General features: G+C 41.8%; 1 protein-coding gene across 1 annotated transcript in view; it reads left to right on the top strand.

Annotated features, from left to right (window-relative positions):
• LOC145784421 (uncharacterized) overlaps positions 1–17,176 on the top strand; it is a 33,744-nt gene extending 16,568 nt beyond the window's left edge. The window contains exons 16-32 of the mRNA XM_082596234.1: positions 210–377; positions 931–1,073; positions 1,283–1,446; positions 1,735–1,844; positions 2,124–2,227; positions 2,481–2,580; positions 2,879–2,995; positions 3,138–3,281; positions 6,789–6,902; positions 7,841–7,930; positions 8,005–8,142; positions 9,919–10,131; positions 10,332–10,407; positions 11,120–11,267; positions 11,664–11,804; positions 15,315–15,446; positions 16,064–17,176. Of these exons, the coding sequence (XP_082452360.1) occupies positions 210–377; positions 931–1,073; positions 1,283–1,446; positions 1,735–1,844; positions 2,124–2,227; positions 2,481–2,580; positions 2,879–2,995; positions 3,138–3,281; positions 6,789–6,902; positions 7,841–7,930; positions 8,005–8,142; positions 9,919–10,131; positions 10,332–10,407; positions 11,120–11,267; positions 11,664–11,804; positions 15,315–15,446; positions 16,064–16,148 (2,187 nt within the window). The 3' untranslated portion in view covers positions 16,149–17,176. The remainder of the gene's footprint in view (positions 1–209; positions 378–930; positions 1,074–1,282; positions 1,447–1,734; positions 1,845–2,123; positions 2,228–2,480; positions 2,581–2,878; positions 2,996–3,137; positions 3,282–6,788; positions 6,903–7,840; positions 7,931–8,004; positions 8,143–9,918; positions 10,132–10,331; positions 10,408–11,119; positions 11,268–11,663; positions 11,805–15,314; positions 15,447–16,063) is intronic.
• Positions 17,177–23,376: the final 6,200 nt, after the last annotated feature.

The following is a 23,376-nucleotide window of genomic DNA, read 5'->3' as shown; positions in this document are numbered from 1 at the left end:
AGTCAGAAGACGAGAGGATTAAGCCTAATTTTTCCAGCTATTTATTCATGTTCCTTGTTGCGGACCATAACGTCTTCGTCAAAGCATTAGTGTTCAACGCATCCCTTTTATTGTAAGCCTCACGCTTTACTATATCTACATCATGTGGCAACAATCTAAGGGTGAGATACATGAAGACCAATCTATGTTGTTTCAACTTGTACTACCAGGTTGCCAAACTGGAAGCTGACTTGAAGCTTGCAAGTGCATCCCTGCAGGACCAGAGCTGCCGCTCCATGGAACTGGAAACTGCTCTGGAGGAACGTCACAAAATGTTGGATGACGCTGCTTCACGCATCACTGAGTTAGAGGAAAGCCAAGCACTCCTCCAGGAAGAGGTGAGTTCAAGCTTCTCGACTGTTTCTTTTTGCGACCTATGTCTTTCATCCTCTTCGTGTGTAAATTTCGACCACACCCATAGAAGTTGTTGTTATACTTTGTCCTAGAAATGTCCGGCGCTTTTTATAAGAGACTTCTGTTTTCAGCAAGATAGAGTTGCAACGTTACCTATTGAGTACATTCCTTGCTACATCACCGTTTGTACTTCTTGTGGCATGGCAAGTTGCCTCGTTTACAATGTTTACGAATAATACTAGATGTCGGCTGCATAGCCGAGTGGTAAGAGCCTTGGAACGGCAATCGAAAGGGTGCCGGTTCGACACCGCTCAAGAGCATGCGGCTGTGTCTTTGGCAGGACACTTAAAGGCATGTCTGAAGGTGGACACGACTGGCTTCCTTGCCTCACTTAATCTAAATCTTCAACCACCGGGTGTAAGCCTGGATACGACAAACAAACAAAAAACAGATGACGTTCCTCACCGTTCCGTGGTTGTTGTTGTTTGTAAAGAAGATAATTGTCGTCAACGTAACCACTACTTCCACTGCACGAAGGTGGCCAAGCAGGAACAGCTGTACTCACGAGAGACTGGACGCAAAGATCAGCTCATCTCCGACATGGGGAGAAAGTTGAACGTGGCCTGCTATGAACTGGAAGAGAAGAATACGGCGTTCGCCACGCTCAATGCTGCCCTCGAGTGAGTGAATGCGGTAGAGAAACAATGAAGTCGGAGATTTTCAAAAAGTAGTTTTGAGAACCGAGCGATTAGAATGAAGTAATTGTGCTATTCTACTCAAACTATATACTGTGCTGTGCATTGTGTTTGTTGTGTATAGCTGCTAATCTGCATGGAGGTGCGATAGTTGTCGAGATGCACTTCACTGCATGAGAATCTTTACTTTCCAGGAAGGTTGATGAAGAATTCAGCGACTGCAAGAAGGAAGTCGCCGCTTTGGAAGCCAAAGTTGAAAGTCTGCACATTGAAGGTGAAGCGAAGACGCAAGCCGCTGAAAGACTCAAGTTTGAATGGAACGAAATGAAGACGAAGCTGAATGAGAAAATTGAGCAAGGTCAGTTAGCGGTATTTGTGAGCCACCTGTGTGGATTATGTCAAGTTTCTGAACTCATTATAGTTCTCAACCGTTTGGTGATAGGCCATGGCTGGGTTGCTTCAGGAACAAGATGCAACAACGGGTATTTCATCATCATCATCTTAATTCGGCTTTGATCGCATTACTTGTGGTGATTGTCTTTACCACTTTTCTCTACCTCATTCTGTTCATCACAGTTACTTGTCCGATCTTGTCTGCCTCAATCTTCACCTGTTTATTGCCACGATAACAATCTCACTTGTTCAGCTGGAGCGATGGAGGTTTCCATGCAGAGGACGGAACGAGAATTGAAGAAAGCTGAAGATAAAATCTCCAACCTCCAAAATGAGTTGACTCAGGTCGGCACGCGTTCCCAAGTGAGTTTTTGTTGTTGCTATGCACGTCATCAGTTTGTGTCGTTGCTGCCAAGAGGCATGTGACTTGCTTTGAATGACGGTACGAACATGACTCAGAATAACGACGCTGTGAACATGACTCTGCATAACGATGATGTGGACATGACTGCATAACGATGATGTGAGCATGACTCGGCATAACGACGCTGTGAACATGACTCTGCATAACGATGATGTGGACATGACTGCATAACGATGATGTGAGCATGACTCGGCATAACGACGGTGATTTATATCCAGGAGATGACTGAGAATATTGCCAAGCTCGAAGCTCAGAAGCAAAGTCAAGACGCAAATGCGGCACAAAAAGAATACGAGATGTCCCATCTGCAAGAAACACTGATGTAAACCTCAAGTTTCGTTATGTTCTTAGTCGTTTGTTCTATCAGATTGCAGGCACCTGGTTTCAAATACTTAATTAGATTCTGTGGCTTTGTTTCATATGTTTCTGAACTTCAGTCAAGCACAAATATTTGAAAGTAATTTCATTTTCAGTTTCTGCAAATCTGCGAGACCTTGGGAGTAAAGTTTTTGTTTTTTAAAGATAAGTGTTTTCACCCTCAATCACTTTCCTGACACAAGTTATCAATGTTGCAGGCGCTATCAGCGGGAATGTGACGCAACAAATGCAAGCAGACAGGATTTGGAGAAGTTGCTTGACGAGAGGCAAGCCGAACTACAGCACAGAGCTGCCCAGGTCGGTTGGCGAGTTGACGGCCGTGTGCAGGGATTGACGGTGTGATAATAATATCAGCATTGATATGGCGTCATGTATCATCACAATAGAATGTTTTCGAGCTGGTGTTGAATACATTTAAATTTTCAACTTCCGTTTTACAAATAAGCGAACAATTCCAGCAGCTGACAGCAACAACTGGGATGGTGTGGTTGTTATATTATGATAGCATAAAGGTTACATAAGAACAATCGATGTTGATTGTTGAGAGAGCAAATTTCTGGTGATTCTTACAAATTCTAAAAATATTTTATTGTAGCTTGCTCAGCTCGAAATGCAGCTGCGTGGCTTCGAGTCTGGGATGGGGAAACGAAACAACGTATTGGAGGTTCAATTGAATGAGGTCAAAGGTCACTTGAAGGAACGAACCAATCAGGTTTGATGTTTTTCCAAAATTTTATATTTTGCAGAATGGTTTTTGCATTCAGTATATTGTGATTACGTAACCCACGGCTATGAGAACGATGTTGAAAGGTTAAAGGTCAAATGCTTGGTGAACAGCCTTGTTCGATGTTCAGGTGTCCGGGCTTGACAACGAGATCGCATCACTACGATTGAATGCTGGTGAACTGCGCCGTGTAGCGGAAGAACAGAGGGAGAATATTCGCCGCTTGGAAACCAAGTTAGCTCAAAAGAATGAGCGAATTGAAGAGCTGTCCCAGGTTCAACTTGTTCATCTTGTCTCGTGTGATCTCTGTCACATGCGCCTGCCGATTTTTCGTTCTTTCTTTAAAGTCTTCTTGTAATCATTTTTTGATATAGTTTTTATTTTAAAACTTTACGTTATTGACTAGAGTTATAGTAAAATATATCTATAACTACGTTATAGACACATTTTACAATGTTACGCACCGGTACGCAAGCAACTGGCTGCCTGTGCCTGGTTAGTTACAAAAATAATTCCTAGGACGTGTATTTATGCAAAGCTCAAGTTATATTCCACCGACAATGTGATTCCTCATGCTCTGTTGAGCTGTCATGATGACTGCGTGCGTGGAAGTCATCAAATGCGGTGTCCAACAGTGCTACAGTTTTCAGAAGAATCAAGACCTTCAATGATTTTTGTTATTGTTGTTTTTGCAATAGTCTTAATTGCTAGTTCCTCGGCATTATGCACAGTTGAGCTACTTTTGTTTAGATTGGGGGCTGTATTAAGTAGCCGCTGCTTGGCCAGTTTTCAGCGGTAATTAGGCTGTAAATCTTAAAGTTCCCAACGCAGGACAGATGAGCAATTTGAAAATTTGTCATTCTGTTTTCGCAGCTTTTCGCAACTTATAAACAAAAATATCCGATTCCGCGGAAACTTAGAATCTGGTAACTAGTTACACGGTTGCTGAAACATGTTCAACGCGATGTCTGCGTCAGATGGGTGTGTCAGATGGGTGTGTCAGATGGGTGTGTCAGATGGGTGTGTCAGATGGGTGTGTCAGATGGGTGCGTCAGATGGGTGTGTCGGGTGTTCTTTTACATAATTTGTCGGTGCTGATTTTGATCTGTAGCTGTGTTGTTTTGCAAATTAGATTTGTGAGACAATAACTTTTTTATGCATGGTACAAAAGGCGGCCACGCAACAACGACCTTCCAATATAACGGTTGTTTTGTATTGATCGGAATCTCTAGGTCTGCTTGCAATGGGTTGGTAGTTTACCGAATTTTCTTTGGATAGGCTTCCACTAATAACGTTAAAATAATCCATATTTGACATAACACCTAATCAACTAGGCTACTACTAGGCCATAGCTGGTGTAAACTTTGAATTCCCAACCATCAAGACAACATAACAAACCATCATTGGTTTGGAGATTGCAGCTTGTCTGTGCTATTGTAACCTTTGACACTGACAACGCAACAGTAACAACCGCCAACACCAGCTTAGGTTACATTGCAGTGGGTATAAAATACAAATAGAAATATAAAAATATATGTCTACCTTGAAACAAATATACTAAAGTTTCAACTCTCGCTTTGTTAGAAGTTCAATATTATATCGGATTTTTAATTTTTGGACTGCAATTTGACTAAACAAAACAGGTACCTATAAACGACGTGATAGACCAAATCCAAACCTGAATTTGAATTGTGCAACCGGTAAGTCCTTGCGCTAAAACATTTTTACAGACCATTGTAATAAGAGATAAAAGTCGCATACAAGTCTTTTATTGCGTGGTAACCAGTGAGGTCACTGATGTTGTTGGCCAGCGCATTATATCTCTCACACACAAGCAGTGTTGTACGCTGAGGCTAGCCGCTAGCGCCGTCAACTATTTTGCCGATTTTAAGCGTCAAGCGCTATGCGTCAATTTTTTGTTTTCATGGAAAATCTCGTTTCACAATGAGAGTTTCACAGTGTATTCTGGCCAGCGCGACTCATCCGAATTACCGGCTTTCGCGTTGGTTAGAATGGCTCCCTGGAATACAAGCGGAAGAAGGTCGCCAAATGGTGATCACTCATATCGTGAACAGTATCGAGAACGAGGGATCAGAGAGAGAAAGCGAAAAATCAATGAATGTCATCGCGGAGGTTGAAGAAACTTTATTTCAAGAGCTTTATGCCCCTGAAAAGAGCGATGTTGGTGCAGTGGACCTCGTTAAAATAAGATTTATATATGCTAAGCCAGGGGTGTGCAACCTTTATTACAGGAGGGCCAGATATGAATAACTGGGTGAAACCGCGGGCCGCACGTTTATTTAACATATGATTTTAGTAGTTGCAGGCACAAAAGAGTAGTTTTTTTGTTATTCATATTATTCTTATATTAGGGGTTATCTCCTTCCAGAAATAATAAGTTAGGACGCATAAATTTCTGAAGAAAACTGCTACTCAAATGTATTGTCACACTGTCTTTAAACGAGCTCAGTGAGAAGTTTGCAGCTGGCTTCTTTTCCTGACGGCTTTTTCCAAATTTACTTTAATGGATACTATACTTTACTTTAATACTTTACTTTAATGATCGCAATTCGAAGTCCATTTTCCAAGTGTTCGTCTGTCAGAACCGATCAATAGGGAGATTTCATGACGCCCGTTTTAGAAAAAAATGTTCGCACAAATACGTTGAGCCAAAAAGTGCCATTTTTGAAGCCATGGATTTTTCAAATGTGGAAAGTCATCTTGGTTGAAATGCTTTCGGTAAAAATCGCCAAGATTCATTTCTAAATACTTTGCTTTCAAATCCATTTTCTCTTGAAGATCAATCAGTTCAAGTTATTACTTCTGGTGCTTTGTTAATGTCTGTGTTGAATGCCGAAGAGAATATACCAAACAAATGTTCATGAGATTTGAAGTCCTTGAAACGAGCTAAAAATTCATACAACAATTTTTCAAGTTGGTCAGCAAATTCAGTTTTCTTCTCAGGATGCATTCCATAGTCTCTTAAAGTTGGAAAGTGGAAAAGATTTCCTGTCTGTACGTGAGCTTTCCAAAGTCGTACTTTGTTCATAATGCCTTTTATGTGACCATACATTTTTACGTTCCAAATAATTAAATACAATGGTTTAGCGGTGGCCGGTGGGAGACTTCTAAAATGGTTAACAGAAGGTGCGAAATCTACAATAATCCACTCCACAATGAATTGTTCACACGTACCAGACTAAACTAAATTATAAACACGTTTCGCGGGCCGCACACAATTCAAAATTGGCACATCTTCGCGGGCCGCACGTTGCACACCCCTGTGCTAAGCCATCACAGCACGCTTGGAACAATGATAGGCTACCTTTCCGAGTAAACGTTTTCAAGACAAGACGCGCTGCTGTGGAACGCCTGTTTTCGCTTGGACAGGACATTATGCGTCCCAAACGCAGCAGATTGTCAGACAAACGTTTTGAACTGTTTGTGTTTCTACAAAGAAATAACTAATGAGCTAAAGCAGCTAATTACAACACAGTCTCAAAACATAACACCTGCTCTTTATTTAAAGCTATTGTTAGTCTATACACTTCGTTGAAATACTTCCGTTTTGTGAGACCCTGGCTAAAATGACGCTAGAAATTAGCGCTGACGCCGTCAACTTCTTTAAGAGCTGACGCAGTACTTTACGCCGTAAAGTTTTTAGGGAATTCGCGCTGACGCCGTCAATTTATTTCATTGACGCGTACAACACTGCACACAAGTCCCAGCAGTCCTCCAAGCCCGAAGAAGTTGATTGATTGTGGTTGTTGTTCCACCGCAGACCATCCAATCCAACCGGCATACCCACGAGGAACGTCACAATGCCTGCATTGAAGCGTCACAAGAGATTAGGCTGGCACGTGAGCGTGAGCAGGAGACCGGCAAGCAGTACCAGGTAACGATCTTGCATTGGTAGTAAACCTCGTGATGTCCTGCACAATGATCGACATATTAGATTTAAGGCCAGCCGGGAGAAACAGTTCATCAAGACAGTGGATGAAACCATGGTCCAACACTGGCGTGCATCAACAGTCCGCCCATCACACATGAAGGCTAACTTGCCTCTAAAAAAAGCCTTGCTTAATAAATGCTCACATATATTAAGCAAAAGCAATAAATACGGATTAGCAGTGCTGTTAAATTGGCACAAACCTTAAACTGCGTGATAAAAACCAACGCATTTACTTTGGAATTTATATGGTTAGCATCAGTGACATACTGTAGCTAGAGTTGATGGGGGCGATATGATGACCAATTGAGCTGATGGGGGCGATATGATGACCAATTGAGTTGATGGGGGCGATATGATGACCAATTGAGCTGATGGGGGCGATATGATGACCAATTGAGCTGATGGGGGCGATATGATGACCAATGCAACTTAAGTGGATTTTTTTGTCGACTGTTTATTTATTAAAGCTATAACATTTACTTTTTTGTGTTAAAGCTTCTCATGATAAAAAAAAAAACGGTAAATTGCTAAAAAAAACGTCGGTCAATATAGAACCAAAGTACACTTCTTTTTATCTGTAGTTGACTTTAGCCTTTAATTCTGAAAGCTTGTGCACGATGTCCAGTCCATCTGTTTCCGTAGACCACGCCCCGAACCCACTCGTTACAAGCGATGGGAAGCTAAATATACTTTCAATAATTCGCAATTTGTATTACAAAGATATCTACGATTTTAGGTAATTTCGGATTTTTATTATGTTTCTTTATGTTTTGAAGTTGCAAATTATTATCCAACTGTTAGATTCCCCAACGCCACCCATCCTGTCACACATGACTGGGTGTGGTGTTGTTGCGGTTGGTTGCAACTTGCTGCGTTTCCAGGATTGCAAACACGACCTTCAAAAGTTGAAGCTGGAGAAGCAACAACTGCTCGATGACTTGAACGACGTCACCACTGACTACCACGACAAGGTATGCGTCATTTGTATTTCATGACGTCTGTTGCTGTGGTAACCTGGTAATGATGACGTATGATGTGCGTGTAGGATGACAGGCTGCTGCGACTGACCAATCAGCTTTCTCAATTGCAATCGGAAAAGGTTGCCATGGAAGCGCGCTATCGCGACGAGCTCGATCAAACCCATCGTGACGTCACAAAGATGAGGCAGGACCATAACGAAGAGGTTGGTAACGTGGTCGTTAGCTAACTAACTATGAATGGATGGCGTCCATCTTGGTACAACTCCGCTTACTGTAGTTCTGGTGTCGTCTTCCTAACTTTTACTTAATGGCTTTATGAACGACATCTTGTTTTCATGTATCTTGAGATTGTTTCTGCGACGCACGATTGAGGTACAACAATGCAATGGAATTGAGGATTACAATAATAGATTTCGCATATTCACAAATAAATTTAAAAATCGAAGTTTTGCAGGTTATCCTTTGCCCTTATTAGGAAATTGATTTTCAACTTCTTTAATGATAGTGGCTAGCTAACTAACTAAATAAATAACTAATACCCAATATTGCACTTTGCGAAAATACCGCATCGCTTTATTTCTATGAATTCCAACAAACAAGAAAAAGTCAATTTGACCTAAACATGAAACAGTGTTTGTCCATTCCGTTTGTAGGGAAAGAATCGAAAACGTTCGCTCATAAATTGGATGCTTGATGAACAGATAGTTTGATGTGACTTTTTCTCTATAAACGAAACACTCAAAATAACTTCTTATTTTTAACTCAAATTGCAGACGCCCCATATCAGTGGTTCTCAAACTCTTTGTCTTGGTGGACTTTTTTTGGAGCTTTCGAAGCGATTGCGAACCCCAAAAAAATTATTCGGATTTTTAATATATTGCGTCTCCTAACGGAAACAAATGTTTTATAAATTTCGAAGCGACACACTTTTAAGAATTTATTGAACTCGTGACGCACTTATGACGGTTGATGGCATTCACGAAATTAGGTTATGAGCTATATGTTGGCACACAGGATCAAAAATAGTAATCTATACTGATTTAATGTTTTTCTATAAACTTTATCGAAAATTAATAGAATTTTTGCGACCGCTGCGAAGAACTTCTCCTTTTTTCATTTGTAATCAATATTTCGTTGTAATCACAATCATGGCAAAACTGTGAGTGCTGATAGCCTGCTGACTAACTAGCATTTCTAAATTAAGCGTTGATCAACAATCTGCTGTCTGAAACTAATTAGGTTGAACACAGCCAACATATCGTTATAGGAAGAACTAAGCTAACTCTTTTATATGCTGCCGCTGTCCTACAGAGTTTTGTTTTTCCGTGTGATTTGGCATTGACGTACATCGGTATGTCCACCAGGCATTTGAGCACGAGAGTACAGGAGCATCTGAACTTTAGGGACATAAAGAAAAGTGGCATCAAGTTCTATATAAATGGGCTGTAGGCATATATTTTGCATCGATCACTAATTCTCTACTCACTCATTTCAAATTGACGCAACATTGAGAAAGCGTTTCTGATCAAACGGTGTAGTTCTAATTCAAACGAACAATTGTGTGAGGGGGGGGTCGTTTTTTCTCGTAATTCAGTCTATCGTGCTCCTTGATGTTTCTTCGTGGCGCACGTTCAATTGTAGCCATGTATGTCTGCCCTAATCTGATTTATTTCAGGCCCTTGCATTTTCCCTTTCTGTGTCTTCGTCGAGGCTAACGTCTGTATCTCATACAACGTTGCTAGAAACTTAACCTTATTATGTTGCTTTGCCTTGCTTGTCTTGGCATCACTCAATCAGGCCGTTGACAGACAGGTCTTGGGAACGATTACCACAATGCTCCAGCACTGTCCACATGTCGCGTTGTATTCCCGTCTGGAATGGGGTTCCTGAGTGGCGGGTTACTCTCGGTTGCAGCGAGGTCCTGAAGGTGTACGAGATGACAACCGATGGAGCTGGTTGACATTTCCTGTCTGTTTCAGGTAAGGAGACTTGCTGAGGTTAATGGAGAACTTGCTGCCAAGTCACGCATGATTGATTCCCAACAAGCTGATGACGTGGAGGAATCATTAAGGCGTGAACGCGTGTCACGTAATGAAACCCGTCACAACAAAGAGACGATCACTATTCTAGAACAGGAACTAACGGCGAGGAAGCAAACCATCGAACGGAATAATGACGTCATAATTGTGAAGGTACGTTGTCGCGTGGTATCCCCGCCACTTCCAGCGTCCAGGAAGTGACTGCCTATGTCGACGTACTAGTCGTAGAACTTTCGCTCCTCCTACCCACTAGCAGTGCTGTGGTTGTGATTTGTTGCGTGGTTGAACCCAGGTCCACAGTACAGCAGTACTTGGTCAATTAATAGATATTTGATATTATTGTGCACACGCAGGACGCGGAAATCGCGAGACTGCAAGCTCAGTTGTCCAGCGTGGAGAGGGGAGCCATGGTGGATTCCGCTCCAGGTGGTAAGTAATCTGTCGTGTAGACTGTAGACACTTGGATGTGTGCAGCTATGAGTTCTTATTTCGCTTAATATAATCTGACCCTAACTATCTGACTCTGAACTTCCCCCATGTTATTATACGAATTATATTGCAGTTACACCTGAAAGTATTCACAATTTGAAGGTTTAACGAAATGAATTCAAGCATTGTGATTTGGTGAAGCAATATTATACGAATGAATGCACTTCTGAAGTAGCCCAATTGTTCCGAACAAGGAACAAATCTGTTTAGTGTTCACTTCCAATACCAAAGGCCAATCGCAAACTATCCATATCTGCTCTCTTTTATTCATATCGAGTGTAGGCTGCGTGAAAAATTACAAAATCTTTGGAAAATAATTCATGTGTTGAATTGGTTCATCAGTTACACGAAATGAAACTTATTCAACTCTATAAAAGAAAGTAATATATTGGTACAAGGATGCCACCAAACTGTTTATTACCAAGTTGAGCTGTCGATGTCAACACACTCATCACTGCCGATTGCGGCAGAACCAATATGAAGCTGTTCACCGCTGGGTGTCGCTCACAATTGTGCTAGGTTACATTTTTCGTCAATTGCAGTGGCAGAATTTTTCCTTGTTAAAGTGGCTACCACATTTTTCACTCACGTTCTGCGTGGGCGACTTTCACTGTGTTGCAATTCACTTCTTCACTAATGGTCGTTGTTGCAGTTTCATCACAACTAAGCAAGGAGGTCGTCGACCGTTATCCCCCCAGCACCACTTCTGCCAACATTCAACTTCCTTGGACCATGGACGACGTCACTTCTACGTCACTGTTCACTGGTATAGATTCCAATATGACGTCATATGCCGGCAGGTACGCTGCGCTATCACAGTTACGAGATCGGGCGTTTAAAAAGTGGAAGTTGTTACATTCTTGTGGCCACCGATACGTACGTCGCATCGTATGCAGACCTTGAATGAATGTAGAAGCACTGATGTAGTTAATATTTTGTGGGGTGTTGTCACGCCTCACACTTGTGGACCACAATGATACATTGTGTTGGGTGGAAACGACTTGGTACTGAATGTTCGTAATGAGCTTTTTCGTCCGTTTGTATTTGTTGCTTGTTTAAAAAACCGCTGCTTTACCGGTTTGCTGGTTCAGTAACTACTAGCAACCGCATTATGTTCCTATGGGCACCTAATGCAGGGAATGTGGTTGGCTCCTGGGGAGGGTCTGACCTCAATGACCGATCGCTTCTTTCTCTAGTTTTGTCCCGATTGCCGCCAGCACAAAGCGACATCCCGCGGAAGACCTCTCCGCGTTTGTGACGTCATCACCCAAGCATCATTCACTTCATCTGCAAGATGGCGGTGCTGCATCGGGCGAAGAGGATTCTTTATACAAGAGGTAACGATTCTGTTGTTGACTGAGTATTGTGACGAGACAGCCTGTCACTATGACGTGCGCGATTGTTGGAGTGCTCCCTAGTATGCGTCATCAACCAATTGAAAGTTAGCCAGCTTATGCCCTGGTACAAACAAGCTAACTTGTTGGTCGTATCCAGGCTTACGCCCAGTGATCGAAGAATCGGATTGTGGACGGGAAGGCAAGGAAGCCAATTGTCGTGTCCACCTTCAGGCATGCCTTCATGTGTCTTACCAAAGACACAGTCTATGCTCTTGAGCGGTGTCGGACCGGCGCCCTGTCGAACGTCGTTCCAGGGCTCTCACCACTCGGCTATGCAGCCGACAACAAGCTGGCTTATGCCTTGGTACCAACAAGGTTGCAAAAACACTAGACTGGCCAAGTCTTAGGCGCATGACTTAGCCAATTTAGTTTTTTTTTTGTAATTGTTAGCTCTGCTACCTGCATTGAGCACTTTGTTTGCATTTAATACAATTTATTGACTGCTAAATCCTTGTATTTAATAAATCATTTCCGGCTTTATCATTTTTTTTTACTTTTGTGTTTTCTCGCTTCTACCTTTTTTTACCCTTGCATCTCACAACTTGTCCACTGACATACCTGTAACCTCAAGTACATGTAGCTCCACACAAAGTGAAAATTGCATGACTTTTGATTCTTTTTTATTTCTTTAAAGATAATGTCTAAAAAGACATTGTTAACTGCGGACAGTGGCCAATGTTTCGATCTTATGGATTTCTTCAGTGCAGTGAATTGAAAGTAGAGAGTTGTCGAAGTTTCAGATGAGATGATGGTTTCCAAGAGTGATGATTAATAAGCAAATGAGATTTGATTTAATATTTAATTTCGGACTTCAGCGAAACTTAATTTTCCCGCCAATTAGAAGGTGTGATTTTTGTTTTGAAGAAAGTTGGGCTAGAAAATGATTTGAATTTGTTAAAAATAAAAGCTTAAGATAAAGATAGGAATTTGCCATTAACCTTGGAAAGTAAGATCGAAAATACCGCATCATCATTAACATTATGTTTCTCGGCAGCCGATTTGTAGCAAGAATTGACAGCGATAGACACCGTGTTTCGCCCATGAGGCTGGGCTCGTCAGTATCGCACCACTAGTGTTGAACTGTTTTATTCGCATCAGTAGCTCACGGTACAAAAGATTGACACGGTGAGAGAGTACAAACAAACATAGCCAGGTCGAAGACTTTAGGAAACCGGCCTGCCACACCCCGCGGCGGCGGGGAGCGGCGTGATTTATGGGGTGACGATGCACCCGGAGGGTTAAGTCCACCAGCTTAGGTCGCGAGGGCCAGGCTGGGGAGTCGAGGTACCTGTGGAGGGAGAGTGTGGATCGAAACACTATATGGCCCGTCCGCAAATTTAGAATGGCGGAGCGGGCCAGGGAGACAGGTTCTTTCTGCATAGCCCACAATGAAGCCCTGCGACGGACCGGGCGACCCGTCGCGTGTGGACGCTGAAACCGGCAGTAATTGACCGCAGGGCAGCGCCCACGTCTCCTTTACGCGTCCTCGCGCAGGTACTTTGACTCTTATACCCGGTCTGCCAGTAGGCAGAGCGGATAAAATTGGGGTCTCCCACGAGGAAGAGAGTCGAACCATTTAAGGATAATTTGGCTCTCGTGGCAGACGAATATTCAATAAAAATGTGGAGCAGAGGCTCGATGAATCAATATACTGTAATAAAAAATAAAAAAATATATATATATATATGTGTATATAGGTGGGAGTGTAATTAATACTCACTGGAGAAGAGTAAGTTTTTATTCGGCGAGCACGGATGTGCACTGGCCAGACGTTGAGGCAGGTTCGCCCAGCTGGGTCGTGGAGGCTAGCGATCGAAACCAGAGGCACTGATAGGCTACATTGCCGATAAAAATAGAAAATTGGGGTAGAAGTTTTGAGGCTGCATCGAGTTGATCAGGGGATCGTGTTGATCAATGCATTGAAAGCGGAGCGATGTTGATCCGAGCGGGCAAGAACAGCGTTACAAGGCGAAAGCAGCGTATGACAGTTCGAAACAATTGATTGATTAGTACATAGAGAATCTAGTGATGATTGAAATTGCTTAATTGCTATTAAACCAGTTTCAAGTCACAATGTACATTAGACATTTTATTTCCTTCCTTTTTACTTTAGAATGATTGTTTTTGAAGAGACTGGAGTATCATATAAAAGAAATGGCGCAGGTTTATAGAAATAAGGTGATGACATAAGGTGATCAATTTTAAGCCAATATTGTTATAAGGTTATAACGTCTAAACGGTTTGCTGTCTTGCGCGCTCGGATACTTACTGCAACGTTATTAGGGAATAAGTTTCTGATCGCTGATGTCGTCTTTTCTATGACGTAGCCCCTCCACAAGTGAGCCCGGCGTTCCAAGCTTTCCAGACGCGGAAGGATCCTTTGATTGAGAGGGAAGCCACTTTTCTAGCCACCTCTGCTACCCCACGAGCAGGAACGCCCAAGGCCGTCAGAGCTCGAGAGCTCGTCGGGGCATAGCTCCCGAGGGAGCCTACGACGAACGGAAGTGACAGGACGTCCCTGCAAGGGCGCTTCCTGTCTTCCTTTATGTTGACACATAACTCGCCGTACTTGTCGTGTTTCCTGTCGGCGGCTTTTCGAAGAGAATCCGCGCCGTTGTCGAACGGACATGTGACGTCACATACGACCGTGACACCGTCAGGGCGTTGCAAGACGATGTCAGGACGCAGATCGGCACCACCCGCTTCCACGTGCTGTGGATTTTTTTTCTTTTTTTTACCGTACTATCTATGGAAAGCCCGGGTTGCCATTCGGCAGGCACGTGCCCCACGATCTCCCTTAACTCTTATCTTTGTGGAAAGAAAAGAGTCAATCGGGAAGAACGCTCCTTTCTTCACAATCATTAACATTGTTAACAAAAAATTATTTACATTAAATTATTATTATGTTAACATTATTATTATTATGTTATTATTATTAACATTATTATTATTATGTTAACATTAACAAAAAATCATTAACAACATCGTACGATCGAAACATTGACCACTGTCCGCAGTTAGCAATGTCTGTTTAGACATTATCTTTAAAGAAATAAAAAAGAGTCAAAAGTCATGCAAATTTCACTCTGTGTGAAGCTACATGTACTTGAGAGGCTACTGTTATTTTTTTATTCACTTGTGCATATCAGTTTGTATCCTCTGTGGATCCTTCTCTTGTATCATGGGCCAATTCTATAGATTTCTTTGAATTTGTCTTTTCGATGTTTGAATGCTGCATTGTTGCATTCACCATCCGCCTGTTTGTTACTCAAGCAACCATAAACCAGGCTGGCAAGTAAGAACAACGTCAATTTTCCCTGCCTGCCCTTTAAGTGGAACTTAAACGATGAAATACCTGGCCAGGAAGGCTTCAAACGGCTTTGTGACCTTACAATAACCACTTGCTGCGTCATAATCTACTTGGTGGTCGGCTGACCTGTGTGTGTTTAGAGTTTTCGATGACATATTTCCTGCGTCACCTGATGACACAATACCGTCGCATGGTGGTGGTATCAACACTGAGTACCCGGCCATGAAGAATCCAATGGAGAAGCTTGATGGGGAGTTGTATCCGGAAAAATGGTGAGTGATAAATATCTTAGAAGATGTGTAATAAATTCTTGTTTTCTTTGTTTTGTCACGTTAGATCAACAAGAGGACTCGACCATCATCCGTGTGGCCTGTAGTTACCGACCAGCGTGGCCTGCAGTGGCTGCAATCTCCTGGCCGCAACATAAAAACGGTTCGGCGAGAGTGAAATCCCTTTGTCCAGCCGGAATGTTTTTCTCGTGAGCTGTGATCTCCCATCGGCTCTTGATTCATAATCTTGTGATGGCAGCTCATGGTCATGTGATGGCAGCTCGTGATCATATGATGCCAACTCATGGTCATGTGATGGCAACTCGTGATCATGTGATGGCAACTCATGGTCATGTGATGGCAACTCGTGATCATATGATGGCAACTCATGACCATTGACCATATGATGGCAGTTTATGAGAATATGATCGTAGTTCATGATGGTATGATGGCAGCTCTCTATCCTTGAGCAATGTCCTCCCAAGGTTGACTGAACGATTTCATTAAACGTGGAGGTGGCAAGGAGACGGTGGCACGTGGCTCTGAGCGTTTCGACGCGTCATCCCACAGCAAACCAAGTTTCATGTCAACCAACTCTGCTGTTCGATTTGCGATCACAGCATGGCGCAACTTCAAGAGAAACTACGAGCCAGTGAGCGACGGAGGCGCGAGGTCTCTTCGAAGCTGCAAACCCTCAAGTCGTGACGTCGATGATCGGGGAAACCCCTGGGTGCGAATGGTCATGCTCCGAAGCTCTCTGTGACGTCACGGCAGTGAAATGAAGCAAAAGTAGTTTTTGTGTTGTAGTCGCGTCGTTTGTTTGTTGGAAGTTCACTTCACCAGTCACTGTGTTTTTGTCTCTAAATATATTGTATCTTGATGCGAGGTTTTGTTGCGTAAAGTAGAAGATGCTAGCGGACCCCGCAAGAGCATCGTCTTGAATGGTAAGCAACCAATAACTTTTAATAAAAGTGATGCTCCAGGATGTGGTTTGGACAAGTCATGCTTTCAGTTCCCGTGCATTTATGTTTTCATGAGCGAAGTTGATGCATTAGAATAGTATCGAGGGTAATTGTAAGACACTATGCAGTTCTATTCAGGGGCGGATACGGCATGTCTTATGGGAAGCGATTTCAAAACTTACACTGTGATAATGTGGGTCTGCATTAATCCGACCTTGCAAATATACTGAAAAAAAGTTTACTCTTGCTTGAGAAGGGCACCCCCTTCACTGGTTATATTACTGAATTTGCCCCCCTAATGTTGCCATATGCTTGCGCGAATTTGACCACAGTGCTGTATGCCCGGAATAGTCGGTCGGCAACGCGCTTGTCACGAGCCCACGCGTCCTCGGCAAGCAACGTTTTAAGTCTGTCGCTGGCAGTTCTGTTGATTCACAGTGTCACCTGCTGAATGTTGTCTGTTGATTCACAGTGTCACCTGCTGAATGTTGTCTGTTGATTCACAGTGTCACCTGCTGAATGTTGTTTGTTGATTCACAGTGTCACCTGCTGAATGTTGTTTGTTGATTCACAGTGTCACCTGCTGAATGTTGTCGCAATGTACACAAAATAAAACATGATTATGGGCTAACGTCGTATGTACGGTGCAAACACAACTGCTGTTATTTTTCACAATCTAGTTTGCGTTGTTATTAGGCCTACAACTAGAATGTAGGAAAATGTCATAGGCTAGCGATGTCTCCACATAGCCACTTTCTCTTTAGTTTGTTTGCCGCGCAACTTCTCTGTTTTCCTAATAGCCTAAAATGTCAATAGTCGTAAGAAAAACACAAAGTTGTCTTTTACAAGATTGTGTGCGCATGGAATACCGAGTAGGAATAGTTAGCCTAAGCTACTCCATTGTGAGCAAAAAAGATCATTTTCTTACAAAACAATTCTTAATTTATTCGTTTAGCACTTGTTGCTGAAACTTTATGAGGCGAAACGACGTCTCTTACACTGTAAGTTATGGGATTGAAGAAAGCTTTGTTGAAACAGTTAGAAAGTCGAGAGCACACGCAGGGTATTTCGGGCCCTGTGCGGAATATGCTTTGCGGGCCCCAATGACAATGATCCAATTCAATAGCATAGCTAGGTATTTTGAAAGGGGAGGGGGGTGGTTTGACGGTCGGCGGGCGTTGCCTGATGGTGTGTTCGCCGAAGACGACACACGCAGCGGCGGGGGTCTGGAAGGACCTTCCCTAGAAAATTTTGATCAATTACTTTGAATTTGGGGCATTTTGAGAGCATGTTCAACAAAAATTTGGGTATGAATATTACTGTAAAATGGTGCTGTCCGCTGTCAACAAAATCGAATTTCAACCTATTTCGTCCCCTGAAAAGATCGAGAGAAATTTTGAAATGTTTGCGGCAACTCCGATCAGCGACTTCGGCTCTGTTGTTTTTTTTCTCTCGATCTTTTCAGGGGACGAAATAGGTTGTGTCTCTATGTTTTTTTGTTGCTAATTCTTTTGTTGAATTTTTCCATTAGAAATGACAAAAATTACTGCATTTTCTGAGTAAATTGCGGGCCCTGTGCGATCGCACGGTTTGCACACCCCAAAGACCGGCACTGGCACACGTTAGGCCTACCATAAACCATGCAAAAATATCAAAACGACTTTTCACTAGGCTATAGCCTACTGTTGTGACCACTTTGGCCACTGTTTCAAAGAAATTTATTTCCAGCCTAACTTTTTCTTGGCTATTGTGCAAAACCAACTCACTAGCCTACAGACCAGGCGCGGATCTAGGAGTTTTTTTGGGGGGGGCCAGAAAATTTGAAAATGAATTAAAAAGTAAGAAAAAGATGAAACAGATATGAACAATCAGTGGCGTAGCCAGGAATTTGGGGAGTTTTGACGGCTGGCGGCGAAGCCCGACGGCGTGTTCGCCAAAGGCGACACCCAGCGGCTGGGGGGCCTCCCCCAGAAAATTTTGAAAAACTACTTTGAATTTGGTGCATTCTGAGAGCATTTTCAACAAAAATATGGGTATAAATATTCCTGTAAAATGGTGCTGTCCGGTGGCATAGCAAAAGGATAAGATCATGTTTTCTTCGACCTTTTTTCGGTGATAAAGCTAAGTCTTTATGTTTTCTTGTTGCTAATTCCTGGCTGAGATGTTTGGTATTGGCAAAACTCGCTCTTTTAATGCAGTTTCGCTTAAAATTGGAGACATAGAGACTGAAAGCATCATTCTCAATATCGTGACGTCACACGCGTGCCAAGCCCAGGGGCTCCGGACACTTCCTGAGAGTGGGGGGGGTAATTTAAGCAGGGGCGGGAACGATGTTTTGACATCGACAGGGGCTTATTGGATTATCGCATCACATATACTTCTGGAAGGTCGCTCCCCAGACCCCGTTTGCATTACTGAGAGCTTTAGTTTCTTGTACAGCGTCTTATGCTGCATGTTTCGCGCCGAAGACGCAAGATTTTTGCCTTTCAGCACGATATAAAATCGAAAAATTCTTTTAACGAATCTGAAATCACCAGCAAAAGCCTTTTAACATTTGCTACATGTTTTTGAGGTTTTGAGACAATTTTGACTGGAAGAGGGGACGTACACAAAATCCCTCTCTGTATTCTTCCTTGGCTCAAGTCCTCCAAATTTTGCACTTCAGACGCTAAAAGGTTAGCTTAATTTAAAAGGCCAAAAGCGTTAAGGTCAAAACTATAATCTATAACTTAATTTACAATTACATGAATACAGCACGACAACCGGTGCCATAACATCCACAGTGAAATGGAACGTTTCAGCATCTAGGGTCTTGGCCTACATTTAACTCAGAAAAAAAAGAAGCTAAAATGCATTAACTTTTACAAGAATTGAAAATAAGGAGACATCTTGATCCATACTACAGGAAGGCTTACCATCTGCGCCGTCTAAGAAATAGCACTAAACAAAAAATGCCATAACACCCAGGTAATACCTTGTGCCAAAATTTCACAAAAACTACAAAGAAATAACATTATAAACGATTAAAACGAACACTTCAACTCAAACAAAACACTGTGGGCACTCTGCTTCTATTCTAAGCAGAACAGTCAAAAGTTGCCAAAGACTTTAAATCTTTGTGCGTTGTAAAACAAATTCTTTGCAGATTTCATCAACACTATTTCATCCAAATACACTTATAATGTGCATGGCACATGGCAATGAAATTGAGTCTTGAAGCAGTCATTGTGCTTCGGAGCCATGTTTTTAAGCGGCGTAGCGAGCTAAACGATCTTTCAGCTTCTGCAGAAGAAGGGCCATTGACCAATAGCAATTTTACAAGTTTTTCCACACTGGCGTAAAACTCTTTGACAATAATAAGTCCCATTAACTTGTTTCGAACATCGCACACATACTTAATCGGCCCAAATTTCTGATGGAAGTAGCTTGAATCTTAGCCCAAAATTTTCACGTCGAAGCCATATCGTTCCAACGCTGTAACAGCAGTGTCGTTGACTGTGCCAGATACTAACTTTTGGTGAGTTTTAATTTCTTCGCCATTGAAGCGGTGGGTGAGGCCAGTAGGCCTACACGTGTCAGCCACCTTGTTTGGCACAAAGTGTGCAAACTATGGTGGGATTCTTCCTGCAGGGCGATTTTGAACTTGCCAGACTGATTTTACAAACTACTTAGCTCCTGAACAATTCCTACATCATTATGCAGGTCTATATTGCATATTTGCGTTGTCTTGCAGTCGGAGTTTCCAAGCAAAAAACTAAACAGTTGTGCAACAAAATAAAAAATGAAAATAAAACACAAAAGTAGAAAAAAATATTAAAAATTAAATTTTTATCTCTACATTAGTGAGGGGGGTAATTTTGCATTAGTTACCCCCCACTCCAATTGGTGGGGGGTAATCACCCCCGCGGCCCCCCCTCTAACGGAGCCCATGGCTACGCCACTGTGAACAATGATACTACGACATAGCCTATACGATATGCTATAAAATAGACATTAAAACAGCAATGTTCATCAATAAATTTTGCTGGAATAAAAATTGCTAAGCATGCAAAGTAAACTTGAAATCTGGTTTAAAACCCTGTATGCAGTGTCCATGACCAATAGGAAATTTGTTTGTTTGCAGACATATAGCCTACGGTAATTGATTGAAATTGCACGATGAAGACTAAAAACTATAAAACAATTCAGGTTTCAGATTGTTTCAACTGGCGTCATTTGGCTCAGCGTTGGTTTCAGCTGAGCCAGCTCCAACAAATGTTGCTATTAAAATGTATAATCGATGGATAATTTCAACTTTAATAATAACAAAAAATAATTCCCCCCCTCCCCTCGGGAAAAGTTAAGTCCCCATTGGGACTAATATCAGCTGTTTAGATGCATATCAAACCATTCAACAATTTCTGGGGGGGGGGGCCTTGGGTCCGCGCCTGCTACAGACTACACAACCAGTAGTGGGCCTGCGTTGATCGCTTCAAAGTTACCATTAGATCTGTCTATTATCGCAAAATGTTGTTGGTTGTCTTTGAGTGAATCAATTCTCTCTTGCGCCTCCCAGTGTTAAACCTATTTAGTTGCCTGTCATTCGAGAACGAGATATCAAGGCAGTAACGGCTTTAACGGCTATAACATAAAAGCTGGATAACGTTTTGTTGATACGGTACTCTGAGTCAAAATATGGAACTGCATCCATTGTAAATCTGCCCTTTGCAAGGTCGACAAGTTCACACTTCACATAATGGATGAAATAATTCCCTGGCAACTACACTTCAACAATCGGAAAACTTCACTCTGTCAATCTCTATAACCGGCCCTGTGTCACAAGTATGCGACACTATCAGGAATAATCAATCAAGGTTTTATCAGTCCGAGGATAAAGATTCAAAAACCAAAGCAATGCACAACAAACATTAAATTTTTCTATGACGACCACAGAAGATGCTGCCATAGTTGTAAAGGAAAACTAGGAATTCTTCCGGTTTCTTCGTGATGACTTTTGTGCGAAAGAGCTTTTATTTGATGATTATTGACAGCGCAAGCATCTAACAGAGGATGTTAAGCGTAATGGACACAATTGCATGGCACGTCATAATCCGAATGCATTGTGTGTTCGTGCGTGCTGATAGGAAATAAAGGATTGAATTGTGTCATCATAGAGCTACGTCTCTTCCTGTGTGCACCGATAATGCGGCTTCGTGCCTAACATCACGGCTTTAAACTGTTTGTCATCGCTTAGATGGCTGCAGGAGGCGATGATTTAGATTTTTGAAATAAACTCAAGAGATTTCTCATCAGAAAGCGACTCTCCGTTGTGACGTCATCAAAAGCAATGTCCTTCTATCGAGCAGTGTACGCGGCGACAAGTGGTAAGTTTATTTCCTTATAAACAATTTTACGACTATAGCCTTCGTGGTAGATATAAAATAACTGATTAATCACTGAATTTAAACCATCAAGATAGCATGTTGGGTCTCTGACACGGACTTGCATAGTCAGCTAGGCTGCAGTCATTTTCTCCTAAGTCCTAGTTACACTAATGACTCTTTGTAATTTAATTCTGATACTTTTGTTTGACAAGACACAAAGAATCTATTTGTGACCACAAACACGTAGTGATGTACCATATGTTGTTGTAACTTGAGCTTTTTAAGTTCAAACCAGTTTGAAAATACAAAAATTACTAAAACTGTAAAGACTATGGAAAATTATAACAACTGTGGAACAGCGGATTAAAATTTTCAAAGGCAATATAATTTTTTTAAATCGTTTTATTTTCGACGTTGAAGTTCTTTGATAAAAATTTTAAACCGGCCATCATTTTCACGTTACTCAGTAGGATACAAATAATGAAATGCAACTCAACATTGTTGGATGATTTTTTTGTGCTGATTTCAAACCTCCTTTTTTAAGATAACTAGCGCACCTTCCTTTTAAAATATTAATTGTTATTCAAACTTGTGTTGAATTGGAAGTTTAATTAAAACCGCTAAGAAATGACCTGAATGGAAATTTAGCAAAAATCTCTATTGCAAATGTTTATCATATCTATCGTGTAAGACTGTAAGTGAAGATTGCCTCTAGCAAGAAAAACTCCAAATATTTCCAGAAGTAGTAAAAGTGTGATCAATGCATCTTATCTGTTGGTAGAAGGCTCCAATGAATTCAAATTAAAAGCAGTATGTAAAGCATTCAAAGCATAAATCTTCTGAGCATTATATTCTCGTATAACACCCGGCAATGATGGGGCGACTTCCTGGTCAGAGGCATCGGGGGGGTCCACGTTTGGAAATTTTCAATAATCTTTCAACATGGACAAACTAAAATTTTGTAAACTTAATAAGAACTATGGACAATCGATCGTTGTGGAGACACACGGTAGCCGACGCCTTATTCAGGCATGGCCGATGATGATGATGATAACAATGATTTTTTATATCTCAGCAGACTGCGTCATTTAACATTGGTTGATTGAAAAAAACAATACCTTTTTTAATCTTGTGTAGGCTGCAAACTTAGGTGGCTATATTTTCACCACTTGTTCATTGATCTCAATAATAATCTTCATCCGGGCTGTAACGCTGGGTATTTGAAGGAAATAAGACCATACCACACTGTGGCTACCCTAAGCTTGTTCTTGCCGCAGTAACCGCAGTAAGCTAAACGTTCTTTGTAAACCTACTAAAGCCTACTGCACCTTCAAAGTAATACAGCAAACGTGTTGGTCTAATGTGTTTGAAAAACTCTAAGAGACAAAATAATAAGATACTGATATTGCACTATGCTGCTTCAGGAGGGTTACACATTCAACTTACGTCACATCATAATGACGTTTCTCAACGTGTAGTTGCTTAGTGGAATGTAGGGATTGTAGATCATAGGGATGCGAAACTTCATCCGCTTTTGGCTTATCCGCAACACTAGAAGGGTTACGTTTTTTTCTAATTTACAAAATATTTTACTTTTTATGGGTTATA

Source organism: Aplidium turbinatum, chromosome 15 (assembly GCF_918807975.1).
Source record: "Aplidium turbinatum chromosome 15, kaAplTurb1.1, whole genome shotgun sequence".
NCBI classification, from domain to species: domain Eukaryota; kingdom Metazoa; phylum Chordata; class Ascidiacea; order Aplousobranchia; family Polyclinidae; genus Aplidium; species Aplidium turbinatum.
This window is presented reverse-complemented; position numbering and strand designations above follow the sequence as displayed.